This window comes from Lissotriton helveticus, chromosome 5_1 (genome assembly GCF_964261635.1).
Source record: "Lissotriton helveticus chromosome 5_1, aLisHel1.1, whole genome shotgun sequence".
Classification (NCBI taxonomy): domain Eukaryota; kingdom Metazoa; phylum Chordata; class Amphibia; order Caudata; family Salamandridae; genus Lissotriton; species Lissotriton helveticus.
In genome coordinates, this window is record NC_136065.1 from 723265537 (window position 1) to 723282130 (window position 16594).

General features: G+C 44.8%; 1 protein-coding gene across 1 annotated transcript in view; it reads right to left on the minus strand.

Annotated features, from left to right (window-relative positions):
* The window catches only part of LOC144754871 (lymphoid-specific helicase-like), a 558671-nt gene that overhangs the window by 487106 nt on the left and 54971 nt on the right, over window positions 1-16594 (minus strand). Inside the window, exons 4-6 of the mRNA XM_078643186.1 lie at window positions 12950-13006; window positions 5243-5276; window positions 5096-5154 (exon numbers count right to left, since the gene is read on the minus strand). Coding sequence (XP_078499312.1) covers window positions 5096-5154; window positions 5243-5276; window positions 12950-13006 — 150 coding nt within the window. The remainder of the gene's footprint in view (window positions 1-5095; window positions 5155-5242; window positions 5277-12949; window positions 13007-16594) is intronic.

A 16594-nucleotide genomic window follows, 5' to 3' on the forward strand; every position in this document is an offset into this window, starting at 1 on the left:
GTCCCAGGAAAAAATCTCACTTTATGCAGACGATGTATTACTATACATTACGAAACCCGAGGTAACGGTAGGGGCGTTGTTCAGAGAGTTGGAGGGCTTTGGGGCGATGGCGGGCCACACCATCAACTGGCATAAGTCAGTCCTGTACACACCGCAGGGGACGATACAGGGGGTAGCGCTGCCTGCCCGCCTACTCACCACTGTGGAGGGGTTCCAATACCTTGGGGTCTATATCTCAGTGGATGAGAAGGTCTCCTTCCAGAAGAATGTGGGTCGAATAATGAAGGAGGCGGTGGAGGACATGACAAGGTGGAGGCAGTTGCCGCTCACCCTCTTGGGGAGAGCGGCAATGTATAAAATGATCACTTTACCCAAATTCCTCTACGCACTTCAGAATGAATACTACCCGCTCCCAGCCAACACTATCCCCAGAATCCACGCAGACCTGCGATCCTTCATATGGCTAGACAAACAACCACGCATCGCACTTCAAACACTCCAACGACACCAATATAGTGGAGGGATTTCGTTACCGAATCTGGAGGCATACTACTGGGCAGAACACCTAACCCCCGTAAATGACTGGCTCCATACACCAGCGGACCACCCCACGTACGCATTGGAAAGGCACAAATTGTCTGCACACAATATACTCCACTATCTGTATGGCGGGAAGGCAGGGAGAACGCTCTTGCCAGCGACGGTGATTACAATCCGAGCGTGGACAAGGGCCATGAAAGCCACGGGGTGGGAGGGGAGGCTAACACGTCAGACGCCACTATGGCACTGCAATTGGCTCACAGAATTTCAAAAACTGAGAGGTTTCACCAGGTGGGACGACATAGGGATATCCACTATTGGGGATGTGATCCGGAACGGTGAGCTGAAGACATTCGCGATGCTGCGGGCGGAGTATGGCTTACACCACACGCAACAATACAAACACCTACAGCTAGCGCATGCCTGGAACGCACAGAAGGTATCACTACTAGACATGCCAGAGTATTCACCACTAGAAGGGAGACTCCTGCAGGAACAGATGGTACACCAGGCAGTGTCCCTCACGTACAAAACACTCACGAATAATATGCTGGGGACACTGGCGAAACTTAGAGGGGTTTGGGAGGCGGAAGTAGGGGAAATGGAGGACCTAGACTGGGAGCTCATACTGATGCACCCGCGTGAGGTGGCTATTAAATCGCGATTGAGACTGATCCAATTGAACGTCTTACATCGGACATATTTCGATAGAAGGCGCCTCCTCAGGATGGGCAGGATAACGGACGCCACATGCCTTAGATGTAGAGCGGCTCAGGGAGACTTACCACACCATCTGGTCGTGCGCAGAAATACAAGTGTATTGGTCACACATTTTCGCTGAGCTGGGGGAGGTGCTGGAGATAGAATTAACACTGGACCCGAAATTAGCACTATTGGGGATGGTTACGGAAGTCGACTTGCCACGCCCGCATATCACTTTCCTGGTGCTGGCTCTAGTGGTGGCCAAAAGGGACATTGCGAAATATTGGGGGGTGGCGGAGAGGCCAGACAGAGGAGTGGAGGAGAGGGCTGGACCTCTATATGGCAGCAGAACGGGTGACATACAAGGCGAGGGGCTGCCCCAAGAAATTCCGAAAGGTGTGGAGTAAGTGGAGACAATACCATGGTTTGGAAGTGGGCGATAAGAGGTGACACAGGGAGGGAGGGAAGGCGGAGAGGGGTAGAGGGAAACACTTGAATGCGATGTGTGCCTGAGGGGGGGCAGGGACGCAGGGATCATGGAGGTACCACACATATTGGGTATTGCACAACGAAGTGAATGGGGGGACTAGCAACTGTTTATTACACGTACTTGGCACGAAAGAAGAAGTGACTCATTGATAGAGAGACGGAAGATCTGACTGTTTTCCCTTCTAGGAGGAACAGCTACCAGTTGGTTGATTCATGAGGGTGGGTGGGGGGGGGGGGGGGGGGGGGGGGGGGGAGTTGCGGGTAGAAAACGAAAAGCAGGATTGGTGGGATACATGTGGAAAGTGTCAGCCTTAGCATTACCATACACTTCGTGATGTTTCCGAAGTTGCCGCCCGGCCCCAGGGTTGTGGGCACGATGGCTGTGGAAGTGTGACATACATGTAACATTGATGTGTTGTTTGGGGCGTGACGCACCTATATCATTTCCTTCCTGCACAAAAATAAAGTTTAAAAAAAAAAAAAACTGTTGGGAAAGGTGTTAGCTGATCGCCTGCGGAGTTGTATCGGTGAACTGATTCACCCGGATCAGTCGGGCTTTATGCCACACATGGCTACTCGGCAAAATATCAGACGGGTACATAATGCCATGGCAGCAGCCCCGACGCTGGGCTGACCGGTCGCCCTGCTTCTTGCCGACATAGACAAGGCGCAAGACTCCCTGAGCTGGGTGTATTTATTCCAGCTCCTCAAGGCGATAAAACTTTGGGCCTCGCTTCTTGGCTTACGTGCACCTGCTATACAAGGAGCTGACGGCGTCTGTTCCGTGGCACCACTCACAGCCTCTCTATCCAGCGGGGCACTAGACAAGGCGGTCCCCATTATTGTTTGCTCTTGTGATTGAGCCCCTGGCGGCATGGGTTAGGAGTGACCCGGTCCTTCGAGGGTTTGACTGGTCCCAGTATCACTCTGACCCTACAGCTTTATAAGTGGACGATGTCCTCTTTTTCATGACTGATCCTTTATACTCTGGACCCCGCATTTTGGAAATCCTCAAGGTTTTTGGGGGTACCTCGGGCCTCCATGCTAACCCCGCCAAATCTATTTTATTCCTGGTATGCGGGCATCAGTGACGTGGCACCTGGGCATCACAACTCTCCTGGGAGACAGATGGCTTCAAATATCTCGGCATATATATCTCCCATGTCCGAAAGTCTCCTGGGCACGCAATATTACTCTATTGGCTGGCCTAAACAGTGGAACAGTTGTGTGGTCCTCACTCCCTATATGGGCGCTCTGCCATTCTTAGAATAGTGTCCCTGCCCCGTATCCCCTCCAGAATTACCCATACCCCAATTCCACGCTCATGGTTCGCACATGTTGCAGCCATAGAAAATACATTTATGAGGAACGTTGGGGCGATCAGAGTGGCGCTCCGTACATGTACACAATCCACATATTGGGGAGGGATCGCCGCAGCAGATATCTATGCCTATTATGTAGCGTCCCATATTCTGGTAATAAAAGAATGGTGGTGTAGCTCCTAAACGGACCCAGCATATTCGGCTGAACATGCTGTAATGGATCAGGTCCCACTCCACCACCTAATGTACAGTTCCATTTGTCTCTATCATTTGCCACCGGCTAGCAGGGAGGTGATACAACTCTGGCAGACTAAGATCGGACAGATGGGCTGGTAGGGGAAACAATCAAATTACTCCCTTATGGCAGAGCACGTCCCTCCGATCCGTGATGACATTGAAAGGGTTTAGAGGGGGGGAGCGCGTCGGGATCTCGACCCTCTGATGTAATGCGTGGCACCACAATGAAATCTTTTAAACAACCACAAGATGATTTCGATTTACACAAATCACAATTCTATAAGTTCCTTCAACTCCGATACGCACTTCTACCCCAGATCCATACATTAGAATCCCTCCCCGAGTTTCAGCCCCAAGAGGGCCGGTTGCTTACAGGAGACCTAGGACCCCACAAGATCAAACAGGTCTATTATACACTGACAACCCATACACCTACCACACTGGACAAGACAGCTTGCATGGCAGGCAGATATACCCGAAATCAACAATGATGACGATGATGATTTGGCCGAAGCCATCGCCAGTCCCAGGGGTGTGGTGGTTTCCATGCGTTTGGCGTATTCAATTTAAGTATATACATTGCGCATATTACAAAGGGTGCGCCAGTGGCGGATGGGCGTTATTCAGGCTCCTATGTGCCTTAGGTGTGATAGGGAGGAGGGGACATTCCTACACACGTTCTGGAGCTGCTCGGCATTACAGACGTTTTGGCACTGAATCAGATCATGCCTCCATCAAGTGCTGTCGTGGGATCTCCCACTGGACCCTCACCTTTTCTGGTTACATTCTACAGAGGATACTGGGGGGGGGGGGGGGGGGGGTACAGGTATAAGCAGCACCTTCTGTTTTCAGCTCTCACTGTGGCCAAGAAAGACAGAGCAAAGTGGAAGGGAACATCGCCCCGACCTTGGGCAAATGGAAAACTGAGCTGAATAAATGTATGGGGGCTGAGATTGCTGTTTTTTTAGGCCCGAGGGTGCCCCACTAAACATCGTAAAATCTGGACTCGATGGGCAGACTATCATGGTATAGATACGGTTTACAGATTAAAAGAAAAATATATCACTGTTCTTTTCTATGCGATTCTTTTGAAATGGTCAATAAGCTGCTCTCATAACGGTTATATGTACTTGGGAGCCCTTGATACCCAATCCAAAATCACCACCCTTCCCCCACCTTATAATGCTCTTACAAGAAGAGCATCCTGCTTTTTGCAAACAACTCGGCCAATTCATTAAGGGTTTTAGAGAATCCATTGTATCATTCATGTCTGTGGCTCCCCCACACTTCAAGCTGGGAGTGCGGGACGAAGTGCAATTCATTGGCCTAAACTCTGCCCTTAGAAAATACCCTGCTTTAAGTAAAACCTCAGACTAATGATTTTCCCGCCCCATTCCGTGTCATCTAGGCCTGTGCCAAAGTAGCCAATTTGGGTTCTGGGCTGTAAAAGTAATTTCATTCTTTTTCTTGGGAATTTGGGGCAGTCTTACCTGAAAACCTTCCCTGGTTAGTCAACATGACAAACCACAAATTGTCTTTTGGTTAACAAACTTTCTGCATACACAAAATGCTTTGTACAGCTTTCAAAGACTTGACAAAAGCTCCCTACAATTTGAGAGAGTAATCTGGACATGTATCATCAGCAAAAAGTTGGATGTCAGGAGTACTATTGCACAAAGGGGCAACTACATTGAAAGCAATTTCAACAAATCAATTTCAACCAACAGGTGTTTGAATATCGTGCTTCAAAACAAAGACTGAGCTACAGCCAAAAATGTGGCTTCAGTACTACTTGACAGATTTACCTCTTTTGACATGACATCTGAAATCTGGTAATCTTCTCTACCTCTTTTCTTTTTCGCAGCTGCAAAAGGAATTTTATATGCTTGAATAAAGTTAACAAAAAACAGAAGCAGGAGATTTTTTTTTAAAGTGGACAAAATTCAATGTACCTTGCTTATCTTTCTCCTCAACTTGCTTTTCTGCCTGCAAGATAAACAGAAACAAAACCCACTTAAGTAAATGTATTTTGTGCACCACGTTAAACCATAAATATCACTGGAATACCAACACATGCATTCAAGAACTAAGGGTAAAGTTTTCACTTTTAAAACTCCGGGCTAAGCACCTAGTAAACATCTGTTTTACACATTTCTATATTGGAATATACAGTGAAACGAATTTAGGCACACTTTTGTAAAGAGTACATCAATGGTGATCCAATGTGTTGCAAAAAAACATTTTACGCTGTAGGACGGACAAGATTCCTTCAACTGAAGGTAAAGGGATTTCTTTTTCTTAATTTTACCCTTTTTTTACTACTTTGGTATTCCGGTTAATTATCTATATCTCCATTTTAGCAAAGTTTACAGTAAATATATGTCACTTGTAACAGAGGTCAATGAGATACATTAACGGTTCTAAAAAAAAAAATGGACTCAGTTTCTTTTGTGTTCCAATATCTATCTATACCCTCTTCCAAATGGATGTACCAGTCCATTTAAATGCAAGTATGCATTTACCATTCCAAAAGTAAAAAGTCGTAGATGAAAGAAAAGTTTAATTTAGGGTTTTATCAACAATAAAACTCATTTTAGTCAAGGCTACAGTAGTACCTTTTCTACAAGTTGGATGAGGGGGTTTCCTGTAGAAGTATTCTTTCCCCATGTTTATAACAAAACTACAATCCTTCAGCATGAAGACAAAAAATCTATATTAGCCCTCATTACCTTGCCTTGACTAGTCTGCCATGACCACGTGTAGACGACCGAAAGAAGCAGTTAACATAGGTCCTCTAACAACTGGAGGCATGGAAACAGTTTTTTTTCCCCCCAGAGCGCAGCATATGCGATACACACAATATATATATATATACACATATATACACATATATACACATATATATACACATATATACACATATATACACATATATACACATATATATACACATATATACACATATATACACATATATACACATATATACACACACACACACACACACACACACACACACACACACACACACACACACACACACACATACATACATACATACATATGTATGTATGTATATATATATATATGTATGTATATATATATATATATATATATATATATATGTGTATATATATATATATATATATATATATATATATATATATATATATACATATATACACACACATTCTGCTCATGGGGAGAGTCCAACTAGCATATCGCACGCAGACAGGTGAGCTTTATCTCCAAATAGCTTTTATTAAAGGTACAGGCAGTCATGTTCCCCGTACAAATATGGAAAGTCCGCATTGCCAACATGTTTCGAGTTCCTCTTCTTCCTGGGGCAGTGCAGACACAGCGTGCATAAACACCTTCATCTCCTAGTTCAGCAAATATCGTTCGTCATGAATTGGCGACTCTAAATGAATTATGATGCTTTATGGGAGAAGTATGTAAATTAGTCCTTCAATGGATGCGCACGGACTTCGATGCAAAAGCTCTCAATGAGCCCCAGAGAAAACGGCTGCCATTAATCCTTACTAAGAAAGCAGCCTTCCAGGTCAAATGCTGCAAAGAAGCCTTATGAATAGGCTCGAAAGGAGCACCCATCAATTTGGGGAGGACAATGTTAAGCTCCCAGGGAGGAGAGGGGGACCTCACTGGTGTAAACACTTTCTTAAGCCCCTCTAGGAAATCTGACCACAGGCATTTGGAAGAATGAGGTCTGGGTAGGAGACTTTCTATAAGCTGTGATAGAAGCTAAGTGGACCCTGGTGGAGGGGTACTTCAGGCCTGACCTTGCCAAGTGCAGTAAGTATGGAAGAATCACTTGCTCCTGACCTTGAGTCGGATCAAGAGTGCTGTCCTTATACCAAATGTAAAATCTCTTCCACTTGAAAGCATAAGACTTTCTGGTGGAGGGCCTCTTTGCTTCTCTAAGAATGTCCATACAGTCAGCTGAACGGTCTAGATGGCCGTACTGGATGACCTCAGGAGCCATGCAGTCAACCGGAGGAAAGGGAGATTAGGATGAAACACTCTCCCCTCGTTCTTGGTCAGCAAGTCCAGACGGCAGGGCAGCCTCCGGTGAAGAACCTCTGAAAGTTGGAGGCTATCCGGGTACCACCAATGGCGTGGCCACTCTGGCGCTATCAGGATCATTCTGGTGTTGGTCCTGTATAACTTCTGAATGACCGCCAGGATCAGAGGGAGAGGAGAAAAAGCGTACAGCAATGTCTGCGACCAGCTGATTAAAAGTGCATTCCCCTGTGATCCCGGCCGAGGGTATCTGGACGCGAAGACTGGGCATTTCTTGTTTGCCACGTCTGCGAACAGATCGATGTCTGGCACTCCTCACTGCCGAAAGACCTCTTAAGCGACGTCTTCGTTGAGCACCGAGTCGTGCGCTTCTACGAAGTCTCTTCTGAGGCCGTCTGCCTGAACGTTCAGGGTTCCTGGAAGGTGGACTGCAACGACAGAGACCTCTCGCCAGCAGCCACTGCTAAATGGATTGAGCTTACAGAGACAGGACTCGTGACCTGGTGCCTCCTTGCTTGTTCAGATAGATCATCATTTTTGTGTTGTCTGTCTGAACCTGAATGCGGCTGGATTGAAGACACGGATACACCTTGAAAGCGTGGCTGAGAGTTTGAATTGCGCTGGACTGTGTATGGGGAGCCAGTGGAGCTACTTCAGGTGTGGTGAGATGAGACTGTGGCATGGAGGTTAAGAGTGATTTAGGCTGCCGATTTCTGTCTACAGAATACAAACCTAACTAGCTCAGTGACGCAGGTTGTCTGGAGCTTGAGAGCAGGTGTTCCATGTTGGGGGATGACACGGTGGTGGTGCAGCGGATGGCGTTCTTGTAGATGTTTGAGATTTTTGCCTCTGGTCTTCTGAGGTATGTCCTGTCTGGTAATCTTGTAGCCAAGGAATAGCTGTGGTGATGTAATTTACCAATGCAGGATTCAGCCAGGTTTAAGAGATGAAAATTAGATCTGGGGCATGGTCATGCAGCAAGTCCCAGAGCCCATGCAAATCTGTCTGGGATCACAATGACAGTCCCATTACCATTCTTATCTGGAGGTCCTGAGGGCCTGCAAGGCTGTCTATATACTTCCTTGACCAGGTTGCCTACATCATATCTAAGGCTCTATGAAAGTAATTTTAACACATGGACCAGTCAATTCAATTCAAAAGCTTTTATTCGGATGGTCATGACAATCCATATAAGCACAGACAAGAAATAAAACAAATTACAATGATTAAAAGGCTCAATAATACATATATGCAAATAAAGCCACCTGAAAAGACACTTAATATTCTTGTACAGGGGTGCGTCCATAAAGTGCAAAAGTGCTACGTATTGTTTGAGGAATAAAAAAAAAAAAAAACATCTTGCCAAGACAGCAGCTGAAACACACAACTATATACAAATATAAATACTATAAGCCTTTAAAAAAGAAGAATATGTCAACAGGACCAGTGCATAGTTTATATATTACAGCTGGTTGCGGATTGCAAAGTTAAAAATTAATAGATTTCCTGGCATCTATACATTTCATTATATACATAGCAAACGAAAAACAAATGTCCGGATTTTCTGGACACAATTTCATTGCAAGTTTCGTAGATTGTGCATTAAACTTTAAAAAAATTGGCTTAAGATAAAAAATCCTTAAAAAGTGATAAAATTTACAAAACATTAGAAAATGACAGCAACTTTGCCTTGAGGTTAGATCACAGGGGCAAACAGAGTCTGAGCCAGTTCGCATGACAGGAAATGCCACCAGGTGATGTACGGTGCCCAATCTAAGACGTGTTAAGACAAATCGATGTGTATTGTGTGTAACCATAGACAGGCAAGATTGAAAACCTTTATTTAAATCAAGCTCTTGGTAGAAAACAACCGTAGACAGCGTCCTAGACTGCCTTGCTCTTTTCTTACTCTTATAAGATAGAAATTTCTCCTTTAATTCCTTCTTAGAGATAGACTTAACGAAATGTCATTATTAAATAAGGTACGGTACCAGTGATGGATATATTTCAACCATGGTATACAAAGAAAATAATCCAATTTTAGGCAATCTTATTATTTGTTGGGTAAACAACGTTTCAGGTTTTACCCAGATAGATCGCCATAATGTTAGAGGACGCAGAGCTGCAAGATCTGTAATGTAATTTATACCTACTTCTTCATGCACCAATAGAGTAGATGCAGATTGGGGGACACACAATACTCTTTCAGAATTTATTTTCGTCACGTTGCATAGTATTTCCCTCGCAGCAACCCCAGATTCCTGCCCCATACAGTGCTGATGAAACATCTGGCGTTGTAAATGGTTACCAGGTCCTTAATTCTTCTGGTGCCCCCCAATTTTTTAGAAAATGTGAAGATACTGTTTGTATTCCTATTCATCTTCATCTTCAAACATTTATTATTAAATTTATGTACCCATTTCCCGTCATCTGAAAATGTTATTCCAAGATAACAAAATTTCTTTACAGTTAGCTTCTCGTTGTCAATAAAAAAGGAGCCTATTAGGTTAGATTTCTTGCCACATACCATGGCAACAGTCTTACTTTTATTAATCTTTAGTTTCCGGTCCTTGATAAATTCAACAAAGTTGTCTATTAGGCGCTGTAATCCAACTTTTGTACGGGATATTAAAACAGCGTCGTCTGCATATAAAAGAATGGGCACCACCTTACCATCGATACGCGGGGCATCTGCAGGGATTTGGCCAAGGATTGAATCTATTTGATTGATAAATAATGAAAATAGAAGGGGGGCTAATACACAACCCTGGCGTATGCCTCTAGTAACTTTAAAAAAAGGAGTACATTCTCCGGATGGGCCGTATCGGACTTTACAGGACAGCGTTTCGTACAGCCTCCCTAGAAAATGCACTATTTCATGAGGAGCGCCTAAGTCCAATAGGATCCTCCATAATGTAACATGGTCCACAAGGTCGAAAGCACTGCTTAAGTCTGCGAAGCAGAGAAATAAATTCCCCTCCTTCGCGACAGTATATTTATCAAAAGTTCAAGGTTGGCACACTGCTCCAAGGTACCTAGGCCCTTCCTAAAACCATATTGTACCCTAGTTAAAATATCTTGTTCTTCAGCCCAGGTTTCCAGTCTCCTTAGCAGAACTCTGCTCATCACCTTGATAGAAGCATCTAGCAAGGAGATGGGACGGTAGTTACTCGCCTCGGATCTGGATCCTTTTTTGAAAAGTGGTACTATTATCGATTGTCCCCAAGTTATTGGGATCTGTCTCTCTGCTGCCATATTAAAAAGCCTTGTTAGAATGGGGGCCCATAGATCCATCTCTGTTTTATAGAGGTCTATGGGAACTCCATCCGGTCCAGACGCTTTACCACCTTTACTATCAATTAGAGCATCATAAACCTCGTCTAAATTAATCAGCAGTGGTAATGGAAACCAGATAGGAGTTTCGGGTACTAAGAAGCCTAGGCTATTCCTGGCTGAATTAAAAATCTGCGAAAAATGCTCAATCCATGCATAACTTCCAACATGAGATGTCAATTCGGGAATACTATCTGATTTAAAAAAAAAAAGGACTTAATAGTTTCCCAATAAAGTTTACAGTTATTTGTTTCTGCTGCAAAATTAAGATTAGTCCACGCCTCATCCTGAAGGCATTTCTTCCTATTTAAAATCGCTGCCTTGTAATCTGAACGTAGCAATTTTATAGTTGCATTGTTGCGGGGTTTAATGCTCAAAACTTGTTTTAATCTTTGCAGGGCCCGTGGGCAATCCCCATCAAACCAACCTACTTTCATGGACCAGTCTATTCGGTGGACCTTTAAGGGACCATAAATCACCCTACCTCGATACCACACCTCAAATGTTTTATCACTTCTATCTTGCACAAGCAGAACCGGACACTATATTTGAACAGTTTGGATAAGCAATTTGGCCTTCACTCTGCCCACCCAATCTCCATTTGCTCTCATTTGATCATAGCTCCTTCTAAGGATTTAATTCAGTCACCTTACATTCTACACACTCCAATTGGTAATCCATTGCAAAGGCTTTCTACTTCCAGTGTAGTCATCCCTTCCTTTTTCACCTCGATCTTGCCTCTGGTTGAAATTTCCACTTTGTCAGATAATTTTTTTTTTGATTGAGAATGGACTTTGTCTGGCCGTGGACACCATTTAGAAATACCTGTGCGAGTTTTGTCCCTCAAATGCTACGACTGATTAGGAAAAGTGCTGGTCTGTTGGCAAATCCCACACTTTCTGGGGAGTTTCCAGCACACAAAAGAGTCCGATTCAATCAACTCACCAAGGCCAGTTCAACCCCCACCTGCGGATAGCAGCTCCAAGCACAATGGAAACACTGACTTGCCAGTGGCTCACATGCAGAGCCAGAATCTAGGACTTCAATCTTCATTTTGCAAACTTCCGTTTGGTGGATGGCACCAACAACTCTGGTTCAATCATGGGCACCCAAATACACTGCTGCGACTGCAACCAGTGCATCGTCTGTCATTAGTGCCACCACCTACAGTCTATCTGCACCTAACTACCTCGCTCAAAAGTTGTCTCTCAGGAGGCTCGAGGTCCAATAGAAGTACAAAAAACCTACTCCTGAAACCGCGTAGATTCCGGAAAGAGAAAACATACAAGCGCTCCTTCTCTGGAATGGCACCCAGGATCTGGAACGCGCTCCCGCCTGAAACTAGGCTGATCTCCTCCACTGCACTCTTCAAGAAAGAGGTGAAAACCATCCTTCTGGCCAAGATCTCCTGAACATGAGTGGTACTGTATCAGAGACTCTGCATTGCTTTGTATCACTGTTCACCTTGTCCTCTGGCACCTTACCTCTAACTTGATGTTGTCACTACCAATATATGACACACGTTGATTCACTCTCCAGATGCTCCCACTCAGTGCTCTCGCTTCACTAAGACTGTGGTATAAGCCATCCACACACCCAAGGTGCACCTCTATAGTGGGATCAATGACTTGTACCGTCTTATATTACTTGTTTACCTGATTGTATATTGATTTTTATGTATGCTACTATTATCCCACCATGTTATTGACTACCATACTACTCCCATTATCTCTGTTCACTCCTACTGCCCTTACCCTGTCTTTGTGAAGCGCTCGGATATCTGTAAGGATCTTGTTCGCGCTATATAAAACTTTGAATAAATAAATAAATAAATATCAGAAAGTCAATTAAGCATCCATACACATTAGGAGACTGGAAAGCTGTTGGGGCCAAAGAAGGAGCAGCCAGTGAAGTTGCTGTTCAGCTCCACCTCTGGCTTTGTTTTAAAAAGAAATCCATTGTGAATTCATTTAATGGCACATTTTATATAGACATGTACGGTGTGTGAAATTAAAGCATCTCCTTTAAAAAGTGCTCTGGACCTTTTACGTGTGCGGTTAGTCTGTTTCGGACCATCCAATAAGATCTGAGGATGCAGAGTCTATTAAGAATTTTAGTAGTAAGCAAACGCAGCTCCAGGTCCAACTATTCATTTAACAAAGCATGAATTACAAACATGCCGGAATTGCAGTGGCCTTGTACCTGGGAAAATCCAATTAAAAAAAATAGTAATACAGTGAGTCAACGTAACTATTCAGACCAAAACAGTGAATCAATGAATTCACCTTCATCCCTTTGGTGACCTGCTTCTTTTTTTCAAGCCTCTCGTTTCTTTTCTGCTCCTATAAAGAGAAAAATATCACCATATATAATTCTGGTATAAGCAACTATAGATAACATGTCCATAGAATGTGTTAGTTTGAAGGTCTTCCCAACATACTGCATTTCTTAAAATGGTCTGCATTATAAACAGAACAATGCATTCAGCTTCCAACCAAATCTGTACAGATATGAGAAACATGACAGCAAGAGACCTAAAAGTAAGCAGAGCATTGCTGACCATACACTTAAAATATATTGGTATCAAGCCAGACTAGTATTCATCCATCAAGCTGGCAGTGGATTCAAATTTGGGAAAATATACCACTACTTAAGAAAAAGTTACTTACTCAAACCGATTTCTCCATTAAACTCCATCCAGAGGAGTGCTGCTTTCCCCAAGGTTTCCTCCTTTTCTAACAGAGGGGTTTGCAGAGGGCGGGGCTGAACCAGAAGAGCAGGAGCAGCGTGGCTGCAGCTGTTCAGACCTCAAACCCACGGCAATCCGAGACCACCGACTGGGTGGGTGATCTTGCGGGGTGGGGGGGTTGGGGGGGGGGGTGGAAGAGTCTACTGGCTGGCGGCTAACAGGGGCCCGGTGATGACTTTGCTAATTCATGAGTATCACCCAAGTGTGCCCGCAAGTGAGGCTGCCGTCGGACTGCAGCCGCTGAACATGTGCCCCAGGCTAAGACTGAGGCGGCCCAGTTAGTTCCAGGTGCAGCCTGCGTCTGCCCTGAGGCCCCACTGGCAAAACGCAAAGAACCCCAATTACCGCCTCCCCATTACCATCCAAAGACAAGACTAGACAAGACAGCGAGTGAGCAACTTCAAACGGGAAGGGGGGTGGGTCCAAGACACTTCTGGGGCAGTTGATTTGAACAAGCTTCAGCAGGTGGCAGTAATCGCTAGTCCTAGGCAGGATTGGTTTCACCTGCAAAGCTGTGCCCGTTAGCTTGTCGAACCCACAGTACAAACTTGCCTCAGACTTACAAACATCCACCTCAATAACACAAAGGGAGGGACAATGAGCCTCCCTACAAACACAACTGCTGACGCCAGTGCTGCCACAAAAGACAATTTTAGACAAATTTGCAGATGGACAATAGATGAAGATCCATCCACACTCACCACACATGGCATTGGCACTACAGCCAGCAAGCGGGCGTTGATCACAGACTTTCTAGAAGTATGTTGCAGACTCATCCGGGAGCCACAAGGATCATACAGGATGTACGGCACACAGACCCAGAGGACCATAATGAATTTAAACAAAGTAATGACAACTTGGTTCCCCTAAGCAAAGGCAATGAGGTACCCAGCCAGAGTCGCGATACCTACAAAAATTAGGAAACGTCTGGCTCGGGGAGTATAGCCATCCGCTCTCACGTATTAGAAGATAAAGCAAGCCATTAACCCCCAATGTTCAAAACCCACCTTTAATTGCTCAAGCTCACCATGTCCAGCTAGTGGAGGCTCTAGTCCATACGAGGGACATAAGCTGGGACCTCTTCACTAACCAACTATCACAACCGGTGCCATCGCAAACTACTACGAAAAAACCAGAAGACTATTTCACGCTCCAGCAGGATTACATATTAAGTCAGTTTGTAACTGCTTATTTTCTCCTCTCAAAGGCAGATCCACACGCATTGGAACAGGGGTTGGCCTTCGAGCAGGTGCAAAATCACAACATGCTTGCACGATCACCTGAACCCAAAAACCCCAATCAGTAAAAGTTCCACGAAACTCCTAAAACCATACTAAGCGGGTGGTCGTCACACGGAGCTTTAGAGCCTAGACCCGCTATGGCACTGGTACGCACATCCCCACAAAGAAACTAACAACCAAGCAAGAATAAACAATATATGGAGCACTTGTTCCAATTAGATCATTTAAATCGATCACAGATGGAAGTACTTACAGTCCTCCTACGGACTTCATATGGCCCCATCTACTTACCACCAAGGAAACGATCAGAAACGCCATGAGCTACCAGGCAGACAAGTTAGACACTCAAGTCAAACTTTTAAATATCTTAGCCATCCACATCCAGGGGATAAAAGCAAAGTTTCAAGATCTGAACACCATGATAAAGAAGGTACAGCAAGGCAGGGACACCACATTTTACACCTGCCACTGCCCCCAAATAATTGATAAACTGGAATGTCCGAGTTGCTGGTGGTCATCAGGGAACCGGCAACAGAGTCCCAAATATACTCTAATCAGGCTATAGACCAACAAGAAGGCCACCAATGAAAAAGCAGGGCTAGTTGTGCCCTATGCGACGGAGATTTCTTACGCCCCAGGAAATGAGCGAACAAGCCCATGTGGGAGCACCAGAGGTTTCATTTACCAACTACGCCTCGCAAACAGCAGACATAAGCCCCAAACAGCCCACCTTGTCCATCTCGCTTACGAAAAGGGAAAGAAAATGCCTAAGGAAAGTAAGGAAACGCATACTAATCAACCTGGGAACAAATGCAAAGCAGTCTAAAAAAATAACGCTCAATGCAAAAGATAAACAGAGAGACAACCCTGAACAAATCAGGCTCCTGGTGAGGCATGGGCACCCCTAACCCCCGTCCCTAAAAGAGGCAGCCACTCTAAAAAGCCCAAAAATAACAAAATAGGGTAACTGCTCAGATAAAAATCATCCATCCAGAACTCTCAAAAAACACATTAAACACCCAGGGTAAAACAGCAAGCGCAGGTAACCCCAGTATAAAATAGGCAACTACCAGCAGACCTAGAGGAGAGGAGCCAGGAAAAGGGTTATAAGGAAAGAGCACCGTCCACAGGGGAAAATTAGGTCGACCCGACCGTGAACCCCTAAGGCATAACAAGAAAAAGTGCACAACATCATTTCAACTTAGCCGCACTGGACCCAGATCTAATCTGGGTCCTAACAGACGCCCCAAGTAATCGGGTAAAAAAAAAAAAACTAAAAAAAAAAAATACATCATAAAGACTTTGTACTGCCAAACATAAGCAAAAAAATAGAGCTAATTCCGCAATATAGCTCAAGGGGAGCCCATGGCATTTTGAACTAAAAGGCTATATTAAAATTATTAGAAGTCCTCCCACATTAAATCCAGTGATCTGGACAGTATAGAGTTCAAACCAAATCCTAGCCAAACAGGTCCAGAAACTACAATAGCAACCTGGACTGACCATACCTTCACAAAACAGATTCGGCAGTACAGGGAAGTGTGTTCCAATTGGGGCATAGAGCCCCTTCATTATCCTAGCCTGCTACAACTGCCGATCCGAACCCAGAGCGTTTTAAAAGGAGCAAAAGGCCCGGACGAGTTTAGTAGGGTCTCACACTATGGCAAATCACGATAGCACACTGTGAAGCAGCGAACTTTGAGGAGCACCCTCAGGGAGCATCATTAACACAGTATCGCGGAGCAACATGAACCAAACCAAGCACGCTCTCAGGAAAATCGCAAGGCTGCAGATCTGCTCCTAGAAAGTAGGCAGTAGGCAGTAGGCAGTAGGCAGTAGGCAGTAGGCAGTAGGCAGTAGGCAGTAGGCAGTAGGCAGTAGGCAGTAGGCAGTAGGCAGTAGGCAGTAGGCAGTAGGCAGTAGGCAGTAGGCAGTAGGCA